The sequence below is a fragment of the Passer domesticus genome, chromosome 4 (genome assembly GCF_036417665.1).
Source record: "Passer domesticus isolate bPasDom1 chromosome 4, bPasDom1.hap1, whole genome shotgun sequence".
In the NCBI taxonomy this organism is placed as follows: domain Eukaryota; kingdom Metazoa; phylum Chordata; class Aves; order Passeriformes; family Passeridae; genus Passer; species Passer domesticus.
Window position 1 is genome coordinate 77,413,937 of NC_087477.1, and position 22,363 is coordinate 77,436,299.

Genomic DNA, 22,363 nt, shown 5'->3' on the forward strand with positions numbered 1-22,363 from the left:
TTGGTTAGGTGGTTTTTTTTTTGTTTTTTTGGTTTCTTTGTTATAGAAGAAGTTTCTGGTTGCTAAAAATCTTAATACTGGCTACTGAAGTCAAGTGTAGGTACTGACTTTCAGGGAAAATGTGGTCTAATTACTGCCAGGGGAGTTAGAAGAGAGAGGGCAGCAGGTGTCCCAAGTGTCTGTGGAATTACCCAGAAGCTCACGGTGGTTCTGTCACATTTGTGAGAAGTCTCAGAGGTGACCTGGGATAATTCACTTAATTTTTCTATGCCCCGACCCACTCTGCATTCTGTGCATGGTGAGATTACCTGGGAGAGCACACTGGGATCTGTTGGAAATAACACCAAATCAGGATTCTTTAGTTAATGCTGCTCTGAGTAGGTGCGTGGTCGATCTTTCTGTGTCTTGTTTTACCACACAGAAACAGTTTGGGAGGCAGTGAGCTTTCATTTGTGAACTGGCTTAAGGTAAATGCACTTACTAAAAACACAGCCTGTGGCTTGACTGAACACAATGCTGTGCAAAACATTCCACTGTGACTGAAGGGCTTGCTTTCTCCAAATTAAAAATTTCCACCATTAAAGCTCTTCCTCTTCAAACAGCAAAAACCCCTCCTGTATATTTGAATGGGGAAGTTGTATTTTGCCAATTAGCTTGACAGGACACGCATGCAAATGAGCCAGCAGAGCACTGGTGAGTGAGGAGGCTGCAGCTCCATGTGCTGTGCACTGGAATATGGCAGTGGTGTGTCAGCACTGAGTACCCGTGCTCCTGCTGGGATGCAAAGCAGAGATGTGATTGGGAGCTATTTTTACTTAACAGTTGAACTTTGGAAGAGAAGAAGTAAGGGATAATTTCTTTCAGTTTGAGTTTGCACATTGTACGACTTATTAAAAACTTCAAGATGACTGTTAAGTAAAGACAGCTACTTGAAGTGCCAGATGGAAAAGAGCAAGAAAAATGCCTTCTGTTTAAAACAGAAAGGGGATTTTTGCTCATTTTGTATTGGGGTCTTCTCAAGTCCACAGTTACTGTGCTTTGGTTCTCTCCAGTTCCATTTAATATTCTTATTGATGACCTGGTGAGGGGGTTGAGGGCACTCTCTGCCAGTCCTCAGGTGACACTGAGTTGGGTGTGAGTGTTGACCTGCTGGAGGACCTGAGGGCTCTGCAGAGGGATCTGGGCAGGATGGATCAGCGAGTCTGAGGTTCATGAAAGCCAAGTGCCAGCTCCTGCCCTTGGGTCACAACAACCCCCTGCAGCTCCGGGCTGGGGGCAGAGTGGGTGGAAAGTGGGAAAGGACCTGGGGGTACTGGTCAAGAGTGGCTGAACATGAGCCTCAATGTTGCCAGGTGGCCAAGAAGGCCAGTGACATCCTGGGCTGTATCAGCAGGACCAGGGCACTGACTGTCCTTCTGTACTCAGCACTGGTGAGGCCACACCTTGAATCCTGTGTTTCTGTGGACCCCTCACTATAAAAACTACTTTGAGGTGCTGAAGTGTGTCCACTTCTTTATCCTGGAGAAAAGGAGGCTGAGGTGAGACCTTACTTACCTTTACACCTCCATTATAAGGTTTAGACTGGATATTAGGAAATATTTCTTCACAGAAGAGGGTTGTCAACATTTAAACAGGCTGCCCAGGGCAGTGGTAGAGGCACTGTCCTTGGAGATACTTTTAAAAGAGCTGTAGATGTGGCACGTGGGACATTGTGTAGTGATGCCTTGGCAGTGTCAGGTTGCACTTCATGATCTTGGTGGTATTTTTCAGTCTAAATGATTCTATGATGTTTCTGTGTTGCAGTTTCTGCTGTGGTTCCCATGCCGATATCAGATGCATAGCAGGATGCATTTCCCTCTTGTTACCTGTGTGACAGAGTGCAGGGTTCAAACAACATCTTGGTCACACGTTGCCAGCTCAGCTTCACAGCATCGGGCTGCATTCCTGAAATTGGGATGGCACTTTTTTTAAGTTCTTGCTCTCATTGTCCAGCAAGTGCTCTTATGGACATTGCAGACATTTCTGCTATTCTAGAAATGTCCCTGCTTTGTGTTGAGTCATACAGTACTGGCTGTTTGGTTTGGCTGTGAAGCCCCTCGATTCCTTCTTTTGCACAGCAGTCCATCATCTTACTATGACCATTTTATATGGATTTAGTTCAAGGCCTGTGTTAGTTTATACATAACTTGGAATAATTGTAAAATGTGAAAAATGTCAAGTATTTTTCAGTTGACTAAAATTTTAAAAGGGCGTTTTTTTCTGCTAGCATCTGGAAGTTAGCCAGGTAAAAGCTAACATTCCCACAATACCTTTTCTGTGGGATAATGGGCAAGTTCAGGGCAGCATTCCTTCTTTCAGTTATATAAACAGACAGTGCTGGCCAAGGCTAAGAAGTGCTGCTGAACATGAAATTGTTGCTGTTTGCCCTTCCAGTTGTTGCTCTGTTGAAAATGATTTATTTTTTATTTCATTATTGTTCTTCTCTTCATATTTAAATAACATGGAGTCTTCTGCTCTGTTGCCTTTTAAGATCTTGCCCAAGGCAGTGTTGTGTGAAAAATCCGTGGATGATTTCATCCATGGCAGTGAAACGATGTCATCAGTATAAAACTGACTTTCAGAAGGCTCCAAAAAATAGAAAGGTGTTTGTAGAACAGAAGAGATCCTTTGACAATAGATGAAAAGAGGTGAAGGTGTGAGAAGCTGAACTGACCTTTCATCTTCCTCAGCTTTGTCACACCTCATCCTTCCATAACGTAGCAGGAATTAATTGTCAGGGAAGAGTGGAGCTGGGAGTGCAGGTACTGTCAGCCAGCCACAGCACAGGCAGCTTTCAGTTGCTGCTGCTGTTTTGTATCTTCTGTAATATTACACATTGATAAGGATTTATTGTAATACATTTTTCCCTGTTGGAATTCATATCTTTGTACTTTAGGAGTTTCTGAAGAGTTGGCTTGCCACAAAGGTAATTGTGACGTACATGACTTTACACATGGAGTTTAATCAGTTGGGAATAGTCAGTGTCTTGGGCCTGTGTGTAGATTCTTCTTTTTATTAGTTTTTTTTTTTTTTTTTCCTATAAGAATCCCACACAGGAATTTAGTGTGTAAGCCTAAAAGCAGTAGTTTATACATGAAGAAAGATGCAGAAATCCTCACCCCTCCACACAGCTGAATTGTCATTTTTCAGCTTGTACAAGAACTGCAGAAATGCAGTCAGTTGGCTCTGGCCAGCCTTAGGGAAAGTTTGGAGAAATGTAGTGAGGCCTAAAAAATGTAAGGGATCCTGAATGCTTACTGTATAGTTTTCTGAGCTGTGATGGGAGCATGGTTTTTATTTAAAAAAAAATCTTGGTGACTTAAAAACTTTTCAGTTTAGATCTTTTCTACTAGAATACATATACTTATTACCTTTAAAGGGCAAAGCTTTTCCTAGAAAAATCAATGCCTGTTTAAAAGGGCAGCAAGCAACTGTCACACTTAAAAATTCAGTTCTTACTTAATTCTGAATAGACAGAAGAAGAAAGTCTGAAACCCTTAATCTTTCATGCTGTCTGGATAAGCTGGAACATGGCTGTATAATTATTTTCTTTCATCCACTGATGTCAGTGAAGTCCCTACGCAGACTGAGGCTCATAAATGAAACTAAAGATCATTTTCTGTGAACTTTGCATTTTTCCATGCAGTGTTTAGGCCCATTGTCATGTAACAACCTCTGTGTTCACATAAATATGAAGTCAGTTGGGTGGATACAAGCACTTGTAATTTTCTATTCTCTACTTAGGCAGAAAGCGACAAAACAGTAAAATTCAAATGGACTGAAATGCATTAGTAGTGGTGTTTCCAACTTCCACTTCTGTAACCATAATTTTTATCTGCTTTAAACCTCTAATGACTTTTAATATGTTTTTAAGTGCTAAATAGGAAGAAAAGCACTATTGCTTGATAAAATAATGATGTACTAAGAAACAGCAATTTATTGTCCTGTCTTCAGTTTGTATTCATTTAGAACACAGGCTTTATGGACCTTTTAGTTGGGGTTATTTATTTCTTGAGGTTTAAAGTACATATACTCAAACTGCTGGTTTTATTGCATGTAAATGTGTGCATTTTCAGTATCTTGAAACTAGTTACATTTAGATCAGTAGCTTTTTTGTTAATTCAGTACTTCTAAGTTTTCTTGCTTAAATTTTAAATCTGGTTTGTCCCTATAAAAATTGACATGTGTGGACTGTATATCAAATGATTTTATTTATGAACTTCCTTTTTTGCTGTAATACTGCTAGTGGTAGCACAGCTTTATCAGCTGTGAAGTTGAATTTTGCTTATACACATAGAAAAATTTAATTACATCAGATAAATACATGCACATGGCCATGTGAGCTGCTCTTGTGCAGATACATATCTGCTCATTTCTAATGTCCCTGATTTTGCAATGAACACTCAGGTAGCAGCAGCCTCACTCTGCATCCAGCTTTGCTGACTGATTGCAGGACCCCAGAACAAGTCTTGCAAAGCAAGGCCTTAAGGACAAAAAATAAAAATCCTGATGAAAGATGTGCACTGAAAAGTAGCTCAGTGCTTTCATACGAAACCTCCATAAGAATTGTACAAATGTTCCCTCCTCAATAGAAGTGTTCTGGATGCTGTTTTTCTTGACTAGAGACTGACAGCTTTTAGAAGTATTGTAATGATGAAGTGCCATTAGCTGCACACCATTCATGTCTTAAATTGCAATTTAATTGTTGTGTTCTTTGCTATTCTTGTAAAATAGTTGGGTATGGTCAGAATCTTGATTTCCAGCACTTCTACTTGCTATTTATTTTCTTGTTTAGTAGGTTATTCATTTTTTGTTGAATTACATGTTTTTCTGTTATCAGTTGGCATGGAAACAGGGCTCCTTTATAGGCCAGTTGCTTTTAGCATTAATTTGCAGGTACTTGTTTTTGAATATGAAAATGGAAACTATTTATGTTCTTCATCATTCCCCATCATTAATATGTGCATGCTTTCTGATGCAATATAAATTATCTTCCCTTCTGTCTTACAGGGAAGAATGTACTCTTAAAGGAAGGAAAAAAAAATTCTGCATTATGTGCACTCTACTAGAATGACAGTATTTCATGTAAGGTTTTTTTATACATAAAACTTGGCAGAATCAGTGCAACGAAGACTAACACCAAAACTTAGTTAAAGCTCAGAAAGTACCCAACACTTAGTAGGACAAAATGACACCACCAAATTTTCATTTCATTAATGTATTTATTGATATTGCCCTTCATTTATTTATTTTTTTATTATTGGCAGAGTGTCCTGTTTGCTTTAAGAGTTCACTGCATTTTACGGGGGAAAAAAGTTAGGGATTTGCTTTGGTCAGTACTGACAAAAGTAAGGGAATCATTTCATCAGTATTTTGTGATTTTAGTTAGCGAAGTTTGGCAAAAGTCACATTCTGGGCTTCTTTTGTAGTTATTGGAGCAATATTCATGGTGCTGTGGTGGTGTCCTGCATCAGCTGCTGCTTGGAGAAAAAACAGGTCTGTCACACATCTTCACATATCTTCTAGGAGAGTAGTTAGGCTGTTAGTGTTTGCTGACATTTTTGGAGATTTGGAACACTATCTAAATAGATACTGTTTTAACTATCAGACTGTTTTAACTGTCAAACTATTAGATAGTTTGACAACTGTCTAATTTAAGATATGCTATAAGTAGTTGCAGATTTTCTGTTTCCAGTGCAATTGCTTTTAAGTTGTTTAGGATGAGATTTAATCTCATTCCTAACAGCTCCAGACCTTTGTCTGAAGAGCTTTGTACAGATTGGATATGCAGAATAAAAATAAGATTTGAATTCATGTACTTTGGCTCATTCTTCTCCATCCTGTTCCAGGCTTCAGACACTTTGTTTCACTAACCATTTATTAGGGAGTATACAAAACAAATGAATTCAATTGGTACTGCTCATAACTCCATTTTACATGTTTAATAAACAATCCGTTCATCTGGCCTGTTTGGGTGTAGTTCTGAACTGCTTTTTCTTTATTCTCCAAGTTAAAGTACACACAGTTCCATTTCAAAGCTGTAAGTCTGTGCAGCATTTAACAAATTTCAGTGAAAGCACTAGAGACCTGCAGGTTAGAAATATTTTGTTCATGCCACTTGTCCTATGTTAAAAATGTCATATTGCTCACTCCTTCTGGACAGTTTTAAAAAAATCTAACTGTAAAACAAACCAGTCCTTCTAGGTGCAATCCCCATATTTTTGCATTTCATATTTTCTTTAGATAACTTTGGTGGAAAAGAAAGATTTAGCTTCATGCCAAACCCTTCTACCAAAACTGTTCTTGTAGTTACTTGCCAGTGGTTTTCTTGGAGGGTGAGGGCTTTTTTACAGCAGTTTACACCCCAGATTTTTTACTAATCATAATGCAGCTGTGAAAGGAAGTTTCACCCTGGGCCTTGATGCTTCCTGTGTGACAGTGTCTCATCATGCAGAATGAAACCATTCCTTCCTCCCTTCAAGCCCCCACCCTCATTCTCTCAGCACATCTGTTGAAAAAGAAAATGGGTCCCACACCAGTCTTGGTGTACTGCAGAGTAACTGGTGCCAAAATGCTCTAAACTGATTTTTCCCCTCTCTATCCCTCCCTGCAATGCCTGATGGCACTCCTGGCCCAGGGAGGGCTGCAGAGAACCACACTGAGGACAAAGCTCCCACTATTAATTCACTCAATCCCCATAATGAATTGTAATGTTCCTGGCGTAGATGGAACTCTTCTTTCATATTCTTTCTGGAACTAAACTTTCAGTAACCAGCACAGCCTCTTCTTACATATTTTCATTTTTTAACCAGATGTTGAGTGGGCTGGTGTCCCTTCTCAAACTCATTTATCCAGAGGTGGGTAGACCACTCACTGAAATCAAAGGCTTCCCATATGGTGGAAAGCTCTCCCATATTCTATTGTGGGTCCTTGTCAGACCTCCCAGAGAATTAAGCTACTAGATATGTTGTCCTTTAAATATTTTTGACATAAAAGTTTAATTATCTTTATGTGAACATAAGCTTTAAGGGATGTATAGCTCTGATTAAATTGAGAATTATATCTCAGCCTGAGGGTCACATTTCACACAATGTATTGTGATGGTCTAGACTTCATAAGGAAGTAAGACTAATTAATTATTCAAAAAAAAGAGCACAGGTGGAGTTTCTTCTTCAAGCATTAACTTCATTGACCAGCACCTGTTTAATCACTGGTTGAATGTACCTTCCTTTAATCTGGTTTACAGTGCAGATGAAATAAATTGCTCTCATCTGGGCTACTCATGGGTGTACAATTTTCATCACAAAGAATTATTTTTCATATTTCATTTGTTATTCTCAGCACTTCTTTTTCATCTTCCTTTTGTAACTGGGTTGACAGTCCCGACCCAGAGGAACAGAATGAATTAAAAGATTGATGAAAATAATTTAAAAGCTACAGTTTCTTCTGAGATAATTGTTGTGCTGTCAAAATACCTGCTAAGCAAAAGGAGTGTGGCTGTAACATTTTTTTACTTTTGCAGTGATACACCTGCACAAATTTGGTCTGCCTTATATCCAGAAAATAGGGAAAATAATGTGTTATGAAGATCTGTTACTCTGCCTCAATCCCAAGTTCAAGGATTCAAGATTCATGTTCTCTGTGATGTTCTGGAAAACAGTCATAATGGTTTCTTGGTTTCTGGGAGTTATCTGATAGCTGTTGTACTGCACTGAGTAAGCTCTCAGCTGTCATTTTCTCCCAATTTTTCAGAAATCACAGTCAGCAGGAAACAGTTAAACTCGTTTTCCAGCATCTTTCCCTATGCTTGTCCACTTTCTGAACAACAGAATGAGTTGCAAGTTTACTTTGCATGAACTCAGTGATGATTATCTTTGATAAAATTCAAAGTAATGTGTTTCCTGTTGGCTTGCAGAAATGGAATGCTCCTGCAGCTTTTCAGCACACTGCTGTTTATCCTGCTACTGACATCCCTCCTGTTTCTGGTTTCAAAAACTTAGAAAAATCAGAGTAAGGTTTCTTATTTTGGAATTTGTTTTTACTACATCCAGTCAAATGGAAACCAAACCGATGTAATTGCTTCTCCAACTGTTGTCAGTCTGTATTTTGTTTCAGAAGAAGTCCATTTTTTGTAATTGTCTGTTTTTCACAAAGTGTGGCACTGCAGAAGTCTGAGGCTGTCACTGTGAGAGGGGGAGATGACATTTGTGTGACGCACAGATGTGCCGTGGGCAGATTTTGTAAATGTCTCTGCCTGCACATTGGCGGCCACACGAGCTGGAGCAAGTTTGTTTTTATGCTAAACCACACAGGCTAGAATAAAACTATGAACTGTCATGTTAGCTGTATTTACAGAGAAATGTAACAGTGAATGTATTTTCCAAAATACAAGCGCTTGATCACACCAAAAATACAGAGTCAGAGAACGTGGCGAGAAATCCATGTCAAGACTGATGAGTGCCCTTTTGCCTTAAGATTCTCTAACTCTTAATAATGGATTCAATAATTCCTTTTATAATCCTTCCCCTGTTACTGATGTTTTTTAGCACTGAGAAATGTTTTATGCAATTTATAGAGACAGAACATGATTTGCGCCCTGAAAAATTTATAATTATCTGCAAAGCATTTTAGTGCATGTGGACAGACCCTTTTCAAGTTGAAAATGGTTAAACTGCAGAGACTAAAAGAAACTATAAAGCCTATTAAAAATTACAAATATAGGTCATTTTTAAACACTTCTGGCTTTTCCTCATCAGAAAGATCTTAAAATGCTCAAAAACCTTCCCCAAACCCCTTCAGCATGTGGTATCTGTGGGAAGAAATATTTTGCTTCTCTCATCAAGTCATGGAAATAACTCCCAATTTGAGCTGTTTTTCTGTGCAGCTTTAACTGTGATGTTGGGACCAGAGCCTTTGTAATTGAAACTCAAATTTCTACTTAAAGAACAGCTCAGTAGAACAGCTCTCTTACATCATGTGCTTTGGTTATATTGTGATTAAATGTAACATGATAACATAAACCCAGCTTTTGCCTTAAACTGCCTGTTTTATTTGGCACTTGGACTGTTGTTACTGGCTGGTTCTCAGTGAGCTTGTCATTTTTTATACATCCTGTTTGCTTACCTTCAAAATGAGTATCTTTTCAGAAAAAGCTATTTATTTAAGCTTGAATATTTAAGCTGCAGAGGACCCTGGATGGGAGGTGCAGGATTTTGATTTCACTACAGATATTCTCAGTTTTACTACTTCACTGTTCTCTAGCTTGTAATCATCATCAGCCATTTTCTTAATATTGACAGAGAACAGCAGAGGTCAGGGGCTGTGGGAGGAACCAGAAAGGGAGAGAGAAAAAAGCTTTTAAGGAGCCCTTTGCAAAGGTTCAGTGTTTGTCAGAGTTGCTTTGGTTTTCAGAAGAACATAGTGAAGTGTAATTTGAGGGATTTTATTATCCTCATTCACCAGAATCCTTACTCTGTGTTCAGTTGTCCTGTTTTAAATATGCTCATCTTACCAGTCTGGACTGTGTGTATATATATGTATATTTGGTTTTTTAAGTTTTTAGCTGTCTGCCTTAAAGTTTCCAGCTTTCCTCCCTTCTTCCCATCCCTAAACAATCCACAATATTTTTTTTGTTGTTGTTTCACTATAAAGATTGCTGACACAGAGCATCTTGCTGTTCAGCTGGGAGGATAATGTATCACATTTGATGCTTTCCCAAAAAAAAAAAAAAAAGTAAGGAGTTACAACGAACTTGGCCAGTGTTCAATATGTAAAACATTTCCATACTGTTATTTTTAGTGTCATCTGAGTGTGTTCTACTGACCTTAAGGAAAAAAAACCCAACCAAATCTTGTAAAAATAATTTGGTTATCCAAGGCCTCACACTTGCTTATCTTCAGACTTTTTGATAAAGAAAATAAGGAGTGTCCCAGGTAATAGTTTAACGTTCTTGGGTCAAAGTACAGGTGTGCTGTTGGAGAAATTGCTTTTGGTGTTTGGGATCAGAATAAAGGAAGCCTTTGATGTTGGCTCCACTTGGACTATTTGGTTTCTTTCTCAGATACAGAATCCTGTACAACATCTAAAATGTGAGAAAAGCACAGAGAGCATGGCCATTAGCACAGGCTACATTCAGAAATTTCATGTTGTAATAAATTCTTGGCAGTGTCTTTAAAACATAATGTGAAATTAATACTCTGAAGGCAGTTGTAATGACAAAGCTAAAAAGTGGTGTTTTCTCCCAAAGAATGTTTCCAGCTCAGGCAGTGGTTTAAAGCAAAACAAACAAACCTGCTGGAATAAAATAACTTGCTAGAAGAGTAACATTACTGGGTGAGAGGAAAAAAATTAGTTTTTTTCCTTTTTCCTTGATAGCTCGAATACATATGTTGTGGGCACATCCAGACTCATTCCTTGAGGGAGTTACATCTTAAATTAACACTGTGTGGCTGTTGAACTTTTATCAAAATTACAGCCAAGATGCTAGTTCTGATGACTTGATTTAAAATGGAAAGGCAATGGTTGCATGCTTTCTGTTGAACACATGAGTAAAGGAGTGAGGATAAAGGCCACTGATGTGCATGGTGTGCAGCACAACCTTTTTTGCCAACCTGGTCTAGTCTGGTGTTATTTATCCTCAGTGTTGCCCTAAAAATCTCCAGTACCACTTCTTCCGTGGAAAGTGTTTTAGTAAGTCTTGGCATGATCTGTATTGTTACTGGAATGGCTCAGGGAGTTAATCATTCTGCTCCTAGTGCAATTGTTGAAACAGATTGTTTTTCCAGTTTCTGCCAGCAGGAATTTTCTGCCTTTTTTTTTTTTTAAAGTCACACCCACCCACCAATAAAATTTATGGTCTGAAATATAAGCTCAGTTGTATTTTAAACCAGGGTTTGGGAGCTTGTTAGGGTGGGTTAACCCCCAGATGCCATAATCAGCCAGCTCCATGGTCACTGTCCTGGGGGAAGAGGAAAGTGGAGGTATATTCTGATAGATACCCAGCATTGTGGGACTGGCTGTAATGCAGGCTTGGTTCATGCCTTCAGCTCTGTGTTTTGGAGAAGCTGCCCCATCAGTAACTGGGAGGTTGATGTCCATAGTTGCGGGCAGATGTGGTTGCTGAGAGTTATAATTCTCAAATTCGTTGGGCCTTAATTTGTAGGTCCCATCTCCAAGTTCACTGCAGTGATTCCTGTAAGTGACCAAGCAGTTTTTTGTGGCTTTTGCCACAGTGTGTGTGGATAGGGGCATTCCACTGTCACCATAAACCTGTGGGATAACTAACAGGAGCTGGCAGCCTCAGCCAGAATTTCTCAGAAGCTGAGATTGATGTGAGTGAACTCAACTAGGACAGCTCCACTGTTGCCAATTTATTTATCCTCCCCCTTCCTTCACTTATTACTTAATAAAGCTAAAAATATTTGAAACAGATAAATACTCCCTTCACAGGCACTGAGACGTTGAACATCCAAGGAGAGCTCAGTCCTTTATAATGTTTTGCCTTTCTCTGGAGTTTGCTTTCATGTATCTGTTACTTGAAAACAGGACTGCTGCAACATTGGTTTTTATGTGTGTTTTATTGCAGATACTTACACTTTCTGTGTTTGGTACTTGATATAGTTGTTACTGAATATTGTCATTTGTTTTGCTTTTTAAACGGTGGTGGAAAATTAAAATGTTTTACCATAGTGCATAGTGCTGTTACTGCTTGTTTATTTTACATTAAATAGGTGTGATTCATACTGTTTTCAGTCTTATTTTGAAAAGTATTAGTTAAGATTAGGCATATCTTTACAGCATACTCCAAATATGTAATTTGAGTAATTTTTTGACAGATGTGAAATACTTCCAGTCTTCACACTGATGTTTGAAGTACACGTGTAGTAATATAAAATGTTGCCAGATTATTTTGTTTTCTCCTTAACAGAACATTATTTCTGATCAAAGGCTTTCAAGATGTGCCTTGTGGGATGTTTGTTTTTTGTACCCTGATAGACACGTAGGGTTTTGTGTGCACACTGGCAGACATTAGACAAATAAGAGCAAAATTACTAGATTAAAAAAGAACCCACTGATTAGGGATCACTGTTAAAAACACAGCTAAACCCCATGTCCTCATGGTTGTCAGAATAATATCCTGAGACTTTCAAGTTTACTTGCTGTGTGAGTATGGAACAGTAATGAGGAATCATGATTCAGGTTCTAGTAACAGCAGGGAAATTTGGAATTTTCTAAACAGAAATCATTGGCTTATTTTGTTTTGATTGTACCAAAAGTGAAAATCAAGCAAGAGTTGTCTCAAATCCTTTGTGCTGAGGCTGTTGTGCTGAGGCTGGAGTGATTGCTTGGGTGCCCAGGCTCATTTCTCACAGGCAGTGAAATAATGAAGTGAAATGTGCCTTACACTCATGGAGGGCTGTGGGCCGGGGTGGTAATTACACAGTGCTGGTGTTGGGGGTACATTTTGTGTCAGGGAATGAGCTGTGAGTGTCCTGCAGAGCTCTGGGTGCATTTCAGCCTTCACAGTTAACAGGAGGATACAGCAGGGTGTGACTGCTCTGCACATCAATGGGTCAACACAGCACAGGAAACCACTTGTATTTTTCTTGGTCTCCTGCAAATTAAAAAGAAAAGAAGGAAGATGACTTGTTCGTACTGAGTTCAGGTAAATAAAAAGCACAGATACCAGCAGTATTCATCCACTGTGTGCTTCCAGTAAAGTCCCAGTGTGCTCAGTGTTAACCTCTGAGCCCTGGGCACTTCCACAGGGGCTGCACACCAGCTTTGAGTGCAGCTTCTGCTCAGTTTGCTTTTGCATGTGCACTGTGAAGTCCATCTTGTTACTTTGAAAATCGGTTTGGGATTGTTCCTCTAAATTTTAATAAGCCTTGCAGCAGGTTCTTAAAATCTTAAGAAATGTAGTTAGAAGCATTAAAAGAAATGAGAAAAGAAGGAAATTAAATTTAATCTGCTGCATAATTCAGTCTTCTGAGGGTGGCTGTCACTTTTTGGTCCCTTGTTGGTGTTCTTTATTTTAAAGTATTCTCCCTGTGCCTCCCTCCAATCCTGCATCCCAAATCATAGGAAATTGCATCCTGCTCGTCTTGAAGGCAGCAGCAAAAAGCGTTGGCTCAGATTCTGGTGGAATCATGAAATTTTTGTGTTGCATATTCAGCATGTAAATATGCTGAATATCACAATACTGAAAGATGATAAATGTTCTTTTTTTCTTGCATCCATTTCACCGATCCTTGTACCTGAGTTGTATTTTAAATTTTTAATTGACTGCTCTTAGAGTTTTGCTCTACCTTGAATCTCAATATCTTGCACTTGAGTTCATGGTGCACAAAACAATGAGCCTGCCAAAACAGTCCAAAATGTAAAAATACATGATAGGTCAAAGACCTTAAAATATGTTTTTTAAGTATGGGGTTTCTAGGAATTTTAATAGTGCATGTTGGCAAATGTAATTCATAACAGCTTCTGTGTTCATGTTATGAGGAGGATATTTTTTGTTTGTTTTGACAGTTCATTCTTTCCTTGAATTAATATTAGCATTTATTTTTGAAAATAATGCAAATTTTGGTGAGGGTTTATGGTAAATAAGTGACAGCTCTCACTGAATTTACACCTAGGTAAGAATATAAAATAAAGGTAAATGCCAAAGGGGTTAGTCTCATGTTACAAGTGCAAGACTATAAATTAGTTGAATGTCCAACCTGTCATTTTCAGGTCTTGTTTTTGTAAATATTGATGATATTTTTCAGTAGTTTGCATTTTGTTAAAAAAGTAAATCAGTTCGATGTTTTACAGTGTATAAAGGAAGTTTTTTGCCACAAATTCTTGAAAAGGATATTCTCAGGGGATTTTTTTTTCCTTATTCAATCTTTACACTTGTTAGAATCCCCAGTGGCAAGAAAACTCTTGCCAGGCTGCTCTCCTCCATTTCATGTTGGTTTGTGATTATAGGGTTATTGATAAGTGTTGTGCTTTTTGGCATTGATGTATTTTTCAGAAAAAAAGAATTGAAGCATTTGTTTTGAAAAAAGAAAAACACATTTAAAGAATTACATGGACTTTGCAAACAGATTTAAGGAAATGAAAGGTAGGTCAAGTTTTGGGCCTACGAATCTGACAGTGTCCTTCACTTCTAACATGTGTGCCTTATGTGAGACACATATAATGAGCCTCAGCCTAATGATGTTAAGTTAATCAGCAGTAGGAAAATGTGAAAATTACATTGTTATTAGTCTTGATATCTTTGCATTGTAGTACATTTTCTGATGTCAGTAAATCATGGCAGCCTGCTTTGAGATCTCTGGTATTTGGGCAAGGTGATTGCTTCAGTTACTGTCAGTTTGTACCATAAAAGTTATTTTGTGAAAAGTTTGAAACACATTTTAACAGCCTGGATTATGTCAGGGAGAGCTTTCTTACCCTGCAGTCCTGAGTATGCCTCATGGCATTGGCTTCTTCCCCCTTGGAGGGTAGCACAAACAATGCCCCTTTGTCTGAGGAGCAGCAGATGCAGGTTGGGTTTGGGAGGGAGGAGGACACTACCCTGCTTAGGTAGCTTCTTCCCAGTTTAAAAAAATACATCTTGTGCTAAGGTTGGTTTGATCACTTCTAAGTCCCCATGCTATTAGAAATGTGGAGATAAAATAATTCACAGCCCTTCCAGTCCTGTTTTTGTTGCAAAGCTGGATGATGAGCTCATTAATTCCCTTGTGTCTGGGACCCACAGGCAGTTGTGCACAGGCCTGGCCTCCTCTCAGGTTCTGCAGCTGAAAACAGGTTTTTCAATTCCCCAGTTTATTTCCATAAGAGCTGGACTAGAATAAGGTTTTGATAGGTTTTTTTCCAGGAGAGCTAGTCCAGACTGCAGCTGTGCAAAGGCACTGTGCTGTGAGCCACATGGTGAATAGCTGCTGCCTCAGGACAGCTGCTCTGTCTGTCTGCACCTTATACCTGGTATTAATTTAGAAAAATCCCAGCAGCCACTGGCACAGTAGCTGTTACTGGGATAAGAGCTTCCCCACCAGATTATTTCCACATGGGGGCAGGGCAGAAACCCCAGACTAGCAGCTGGATTAGAACTGTTGGGAAAGTGTTAGGTTTTTTCTTTAATACATTTAGATAACCTTAAGGGCCTGACTTACACCCAGCAAAACCATCAAGTTCAGAGTTAAGGCTTCTCACTCCATCTCTGGTACCCACTGGAGTGCTTGGCCCTCCAGCAGGGGGATTTTGGAGATCTCACACTATCCCTGGGTCCCTGCTCACCCAGGCAAAGCCTTGGCCACCGTTCCAGGTAGGTGTATTTACAATACACCTGCTGTCCTGAGCAAGGAGCCTGTGTGTCTTAACACTCCACTGGTTTCCCTGGAATGTTAATGGCCAGTGGCAGCACAGCAGGTGTGGTGGAAAGCCAGCAGCCATAGGGGGAAGGGTGCAGATGCAGTGAGAAGCTTTAATTTTGAGTTTCCTGCCTTCTGTGAGCACGAGTCAGACCCTTAACGTTGTTTTAATGTATTGTTTGTGTTTAATTTTTAGTAAAAATTTGAACGCCATCCAGGCTACAGAGGTTGCAGTGGATAAGAAGTATAAAAGCTTTGGTTCAAGATTACAGGAGGCTGCAAGAAAAATTAAAGACATGGAAATGAGGATGGAATGACAGGCTGCTATTTTCCCTCAGAATACTGAAGATTGTAAAGCATTGAGAGATCGAATTCATGATCCTGGAAATCAAGCTCAGATTAAGAAATGTCAGGTTGGTAGGGGTTCCTGAAAGTCTTGAGTTAGGATAAACTAAGATTGTTTTCCCATAACAAAGGTTATAGGATGTGGGGGTGGATGGTATAATTTTTGTTATCTGTGTAATGTGAAGTGCTATAACATAATACTTTTAAATAAGCCAGCTAAGTGAAATTATTTTTTTAAATCAGTTTCATGTTTGTCGTGTTGAATGTCACTTCTGACCACTTTGCAATTACTTCTCTCTGGCACAGATTTGCATTATTCACTGTAAATGCAGGCATGGAAAACAGTGCTCTTAAATCCACATTGCTTTCTGCTGCCTCTCCAAGGGTCTCCTGCAAAGCCAAAGGCACAGTGCAGTGTGACACTCCCAGATAAAAACTGAGCAGAATGTATCTAAATGTTGGAAGAGGAAGCTTTGTGTTCAAAAGGTTCTGATTCACAGTGAAACCATATCTTCCCAAATGGGAACTTCAAATAGGGACTGCCACTGGGATGAAGTTCCTGTAAGTTAACTGAGTGGGGAGTTACTGCCTGCCATTCAGGGGCAGGATATTTAGGCAGAAAGACTGTGCAACAGGAAGTCTCTGCTGAAGTTCAGAAAAGATTTCGGCAAGCAAAGGTTTGTAGGGTTTTTGTGGTCAAGGTCACTGGACGTGTTTGAGTTCTGGGGATTCTTAACAAAGCCTTAAAATCTCTCAGGGAGGGTTTCTCCTTCTGGGTTTTTTTTTGACTCTGTTCCTATGCTTTGGGGCTTGCTCTGGCATTCCCCTGAGTACCAAGGTTGCACAAGTAACTTGGTTGAAATCTTAGCTATACTGGTGTGAGGGGAAAACCAGACCACACCTTTATGTGTTTTAGAGAAATCATTATCTGAAAGGGCTCTGTTTAGTGCTCTAACATTTCATGATTTTTTGAGCTAACTCTAGTCAGAAAAATGTTTCTTTGAAGCGAGAGTTTTTAATATCATCTGCTTTTTTGAGTTTGGACTAGGTGCTCTGACAGAGGTGCTTTAGTTGTAGGTCTGAGGGAATCACTTGTGCCATATTTTTCTTCATTCATCTGCAAAAAATTTAGTATCAAAGTTGTTTGTTTTTTAAATTTTATTTTAGCTAGCATTCAGACTTGTTATTGAAGTTCTGGCTTAGCTGTGCTGACAAGACCATGACATTTCAGTTGTTGAGTGAGCACAGTCACTCTAAGTAAAATGAAGGGGTCTTGCAATGTCATTTTTGCATTTGTTTCTAGACATAATTGCATTTTATGAAGGCTGTGATATATACTGCTTTTTAAAAAATGTGAACAGGTCGATAACGTGTTTATCCTAGGATGTTTAAGTAAATTTAATGTGGAGTTTTATAATTAAATCCCCATTAAAGGATATAATTGCTCCATTAGTAACTTAAGTATTTTTATGTTGTATATTCTAGTGTTTGGTCCTGTACCACATTAACTGGTATGTAGTTTATTTACTAAAAATATCTGTGTGAGGGTTATGGGACCATTTTTGGTTCAAAGAAGTATCAATAATAAGCTATCTAGATGCCCAGTTTTCAAAAATGACATATTAATGTCTCCCATTTAGTTTTGGTGGCTGAATATTACTGTAATAATGTGTACCAGAAGCATTTCTAAGCTTGTCTATCATAGTACAGGCTAGGAGTGGGTGCTTTTGCAGCAGTGTAATTTCCATGACAAACTTTGCTGGTGGGTGTTTTTTTCCCATCTGAAAAACAGTGAGAGTACTGCAGAGTCAGTCAGTCCAGGCTATCCTCAGATGTGGGGAGGTGCTGGAAGTAGAACAGAAAAGAACCAAATGTAGTGACTGTTTTTCTCATGTCTTCAGGTATAAAAAACATTTGAATAGGTAAAGAATTGAAATGCCAGGTTGCAGTGGTGCTGGGCTCTCCTGAATTGGTTGGGAGGGAACATGGAATTTTTGGGTTCAGGCTGGGCCACTGGGAGGGCAGCAGTCTCTGGAGCTGTCCTTCAGCCCCAGACCTCTGGCTGGTCCCAGGGGGAAGTCATATGCTATTTTTGTTGAGTTATGAAAATCTCTCTTCCCAGCAGCTGGTTTTCTTCACCAGATACCTTGTACAGCAGGGATTGTACTGATTTTCCATCCACTTGAAATGCACAAAGTCTTTCAGGACTTGCTTTCTGACACAGGCTGGGGCTTAAGATGCAGGGATTGTTGTAGAAGTTAACTGGGGCACTACAGTCATTTGCATTGCTCTTGGACCAACTTGGATTGTCAAGCAATGTTTTAAAATTGACACTGCAACAAAAATATGTGTTGAAATTTGTATACAAGAAATACCTAGCATGATTCACTTTGCAGTGCTTAAAACTTTTTATTTTGAAAGACTTTACTGTACTTTACTCTTTGTTTTGTTTTTCATTATCTCTTCAGGAAGTCTTTTTTTCCCACCCATGCTTAACTACTTTCTGTAAATGCAATGGTTTAATATTATTCCCTTGAGTATTTCTGTGTATTTATAGCATCTGTATTGTTAAAGGGATGCTCCCTAAATATCTTACGGATTATTTTTCATTTCCAGACTCTGTAAGGAGGATGTAAATTAAGTCTTAAGTTTGGACTGATTTTCCTTCTCCCAGATGAATTTCTTTGTCACTCCACAGTGTTCAGAGTGTGACACTGATTTAAGGAGAGACATTTTTTTCTTGTTTTGCAAGAGTTTTCAGTGGTGGATTAAAAGTATGATGTGTTTGACTAAGCTATATAGAACTGTTTGGTAAAACTTTTTAAGTCTAAGCAGACCTACATAGATCAGCAATTTGCCTGTAAACTTGGACACTGGATCCTCAGTAAATGGAAAATTTTGCTGTTGTAGGCTTTTTTAAGTTAAATTTTAGTCTCAGCAGAATCATCATTATATATGTAAATTGAATACTCAAATCCTCACTGAGTTGCTTATTATATTCCATAAGCTCCACTCTTCTTGCAAGCCTGGGCAAGATATTTCTCACTCTTTCTGGAGCTCACAAAGGTGTGGAATCCAGTCAAAACCTAAAGGCTGAACAAGGTTGCACAGACACTTATTAGTGCAGTGAGATGTACCTTTAAAAAACAAGTGTACTATTCCCTCAGTGGTTTTATCCATCTTTCAAAGTTCAGCCTTCTGAACCTCCATGGAATTTCTTTGTAAGGTCCTATCTGTTTGGTTGACAGCTGAGTGTAAACTTGTTCCTGTTTTATTAGCTTCAGTCCTTGAAATCTTTTTCTGCCATCAGAATAAACAAGACTAGCTATAACCTATTTTTAATCCAATTTGCATGGCCTGAATAACAAGACTCGTGTGTTTCTTTGCAGGCATTCGACCTCCGATCATGAATGGGCCCATGCACCCGCGCCCTTTGGTAGCGCTGCTGGATGGCAGGGACTGTACAGTAGAGATGCCTATTCTGAAGGATGTAGCCACAGTGGCATTTTGTGATGCTCAGTCTACACAAGAAATTCATGAAAAGGTAATGTTTAAGAGGGGCAGCTGAGGTGTTTTAGGAAATGCAAGTGTTTTAATGATTGGGTACAGCGTTGTGTCAGCTGTGACGTGTTAATGCAACGTCTGTGATGGGCTGTGCTTCAGTGTGTGCCCGGCTGGATGTTGTCCCTCTGCTTCCCTACTGAATTAGATTCATGGAGAGAGTTACTTCTGGGCAAAATGCTATTGTATGGTATCTTGAAATGCTCCTTGGAAACATTTCTGTTGCTCAGCCTTTGCCTGGAAAGACAGATCTCAAGTATTGGGTTGTCTGTGTGGGTAACTTGATTATTTCTTTGTTTAGCCAAGGAGTTGTGCAGGTTGGGTTAGGCAGCCTTGTGCACTGAGAAATGTCACTGCAGAAGAGTTTCAAAACAAATGCTAACCCAAAATTTGCGTGGAAAATGTGGTGAATGTCAACCTAAATTGAGAACACATGCAAGAAATAAAAAAAAATCTCAATCTTCATTCATAATGAATCTGCAGAGATCATGTTTGTTGAGATTTTTAATAAAATAAAACTTAATTTATAAGGTTCAAAGAAAATGTATGGGTTTTTTAATTTAGAGGAAACCTGATTCCTTTTTATTTTGCTGTATATCAAGAATTAAAATATGAAGAATGCCTTTTTTTTCTGTTTATTTCTTTCTAATCATGTTGAGAAGTTGCTTTTGTTTTACTGTTTTCCTATCTCGCACCACTGTTAGGAGTTAATACATGGATTCCATTTACAAAAACTAAATTACACATGAAGAATAAGTAATGTAAATGCTGTTCTACTTGTGTTGGTAGATAAGAGCAGTCTGCTCTTGGGGTGAACACTATACCAGTGGCTGCTCCACCAACTGTATAGTTTTATGATTTGCTTACTAAAATCAACATAATTTCCTTCTGGTGCATCAGGACTGGGGAATTCCCATGTGCCATGAATGCCTTGCAAAAATACAATGGGTATTTTCTGGTAGCAGTGGTGTGTAATAAATGAACTTTTCAGATCCTGAGATTATGTGCTGCTCATATTGCAGGTTTGGAAAAATATTTGAGTAACTGATGAGTGACCTAGATAATCTGTTGCTGATCTTCACAACACTGCTGTATTGAGGAAATTATACTCAAGCTTGCATCTTTTGCTTTTTATTATACAAAAATAATTAATTCTCAGTGATCTCAGTAATAGAGCAGGAAAATACATTTTCAATACCTATGAGTACAGTGCCATAATACAGGTTTTCACTTGTCTAAAGGATGAGACAATCCTAAAACATTTGGGTCTGCAAGGTGATACCTTTCTACAACAAAAGTCACAAACCAGAATTCATTATCATACTGCTATATTCCTTTAACATAGACCAAGAGATCAGTTATATGGTTTGTTAAGCACTGTTCACTTCTGTGTGAAAAATGTTCACTGTTCATCTGCTCTGGAAAATGACTACTTTTCACCTATCTTTAGGGGAATATTTGTATTTTAGTACTGTTTGAATAATACATTATTTGGGAATGGTGCTTTGCTAAATGCAGAATTGTTTTCACAGAAGGTTTTAAAATGAAGAGTTGCATATTTAAGTTTTAAAATGAAGAGTTGCATATTTAAAGCAGGATAAAAAATGTTCATGTATTTCTGAATGCATGTTTGTGGCCATACTAAATGATGTTGGCCTGTTAGTTGAAATACAGATTTTGATAATAGTAAGAAGAGCTACTGAAGCCATAGGCAGCAGATACAGATACATTTAATGTGAAGTTGCAGGGAGCAAGCCAGAGGCTGGGAAGTTTAGGATGGGGTAAGAAGGGTGATTGGCATTGTTTGACACTCTTAGGGGAGTGACTAATGGGGAAGGGGGAATCCACAAACCAAGAATCAGATGGGGAGGAAAGGAGTGAAAGGCAGCAGAAGGATGTCTGGGAAAGTTGGAACCCATATTAACTCAGCTTGTACACTTATGGAGCCTGATCACGGGATTGTGAGGAGTCAGTTTGAGAAATTAACATTTTGGAGGGATTTCTGCTGGTCATGGGAGTTTCAGGGACAAGACATGCTTTAAATATTGTGTTTTCAGTTTTTCAAGGAAATAGAGTGGAAAGCGGAATTCATTGTAGCTTGTGAGACAGCAACGTACAAGCAAGGTGGTTTTTCATCCAGGAGCAAGCAGGCTGAGAGATTGTAACACAAAAAGAAAGGTGTAAAAACAGAAGCTAGGATTTGAATGCCATTTGTGTGCAGGATTTTAGCAAATAACCTTTCTGTGTGTGCTCAGTCAAGAAAGCTTTCTCCAGCTGGGTAACTGAGTAGCAGTTGTGTAGCAACTCCCTTGTGCCAAGAGTTCATTTGCCAATCACTTCTTATGGCTGAGGAGAGTAAACTGTGGAAAATAAGTAACAAGTTGTAAAGTTGCAAATAAGTCATAACATGTAGTAGAACTGTGCTTCATCTCAGGTGGAAGCTTTTGTTCCCCATTCCACTGCTTTGGAAAGCAGGTTGGATGGTGGAGATACATTTCCCTCCTGAAAAATCGGGCTGCCAGTGCTTAAATGAATACTGACATTTACCGAGAGTGACCCAATGTTTTGAAATAACTTTGTTGTTAGGGTCATTTATTATGCTTCTTCAGAAATTTACTCGTGTAATGTTTGACTGGTTTTTGGTTTGTTTCCTTGTTTCCCATTCTCCCTAGAAAAAGCAGTTTGTTTTTGAGCCAGTCTGCAAGGCTGCAATGGATGTTTTTATCCCTTAACCCCTAAGTTCTGTTTTGTTGTAGATGTTGCATGTGGCTGTGTGAAGTTGAGCATTACGTTTGTCAAACTCTTATCATGGCATAACTGGGAGTTCGGATCATTGCATTCTATCAGAAAACTTCTGTCATTTAGGGTAAAAATATTTTAAGATTTCAGTGTTCAAATTTCTTATTGGAGATTGCATTACTGTCTGTAAAAGTTACTCACTGCGGTTAAATTGGCTTTTATTTTACAATTAATGATGTGTAAATAAGTTCTCTCAGTAACTATCTAAGACTGCTTCCAAGTGTAGACAGTGTTTTGGTTTGTTCTGCCAAAAATACAGTTGT

At 38.8% G+C, this 22,363-nt stretch overlaps 1 protein-coding gene across 11 annotated transcripts in view; it reads left to right on the plus strand.

Annotated features, from left to right (window-relative positions):
• CTBP1 (C-terminal binding protein 1) overlaps positions 1-22,363 on the plus strand; it is a 235,412-nt gene that overhangs the window by 179,181 nt on the left and 33,868 nt on the right. For 7 of the 11 annotated variants that reach the window (XM_064418942.1, XM_064418943.1, XM_064418952.1 and 4 more), the window contains one exon: positions 19,130-19,284. In XM_064418942.1, the coding sequence (XP_064275012.1) occupies positions 19,130-19,284 (155 nt within the window). Of the gene's footprint in view, positions 1-14,053; positions 14,144-15,591; positions 15,809-19,129; positions 19,285-22,363 lie in introns of those variants that run through there. The other 4 variants (XM_064418950.1, XM_064418951.1, XM_064418949.1 and 1 more) reach the window with 2 other exon arrangements.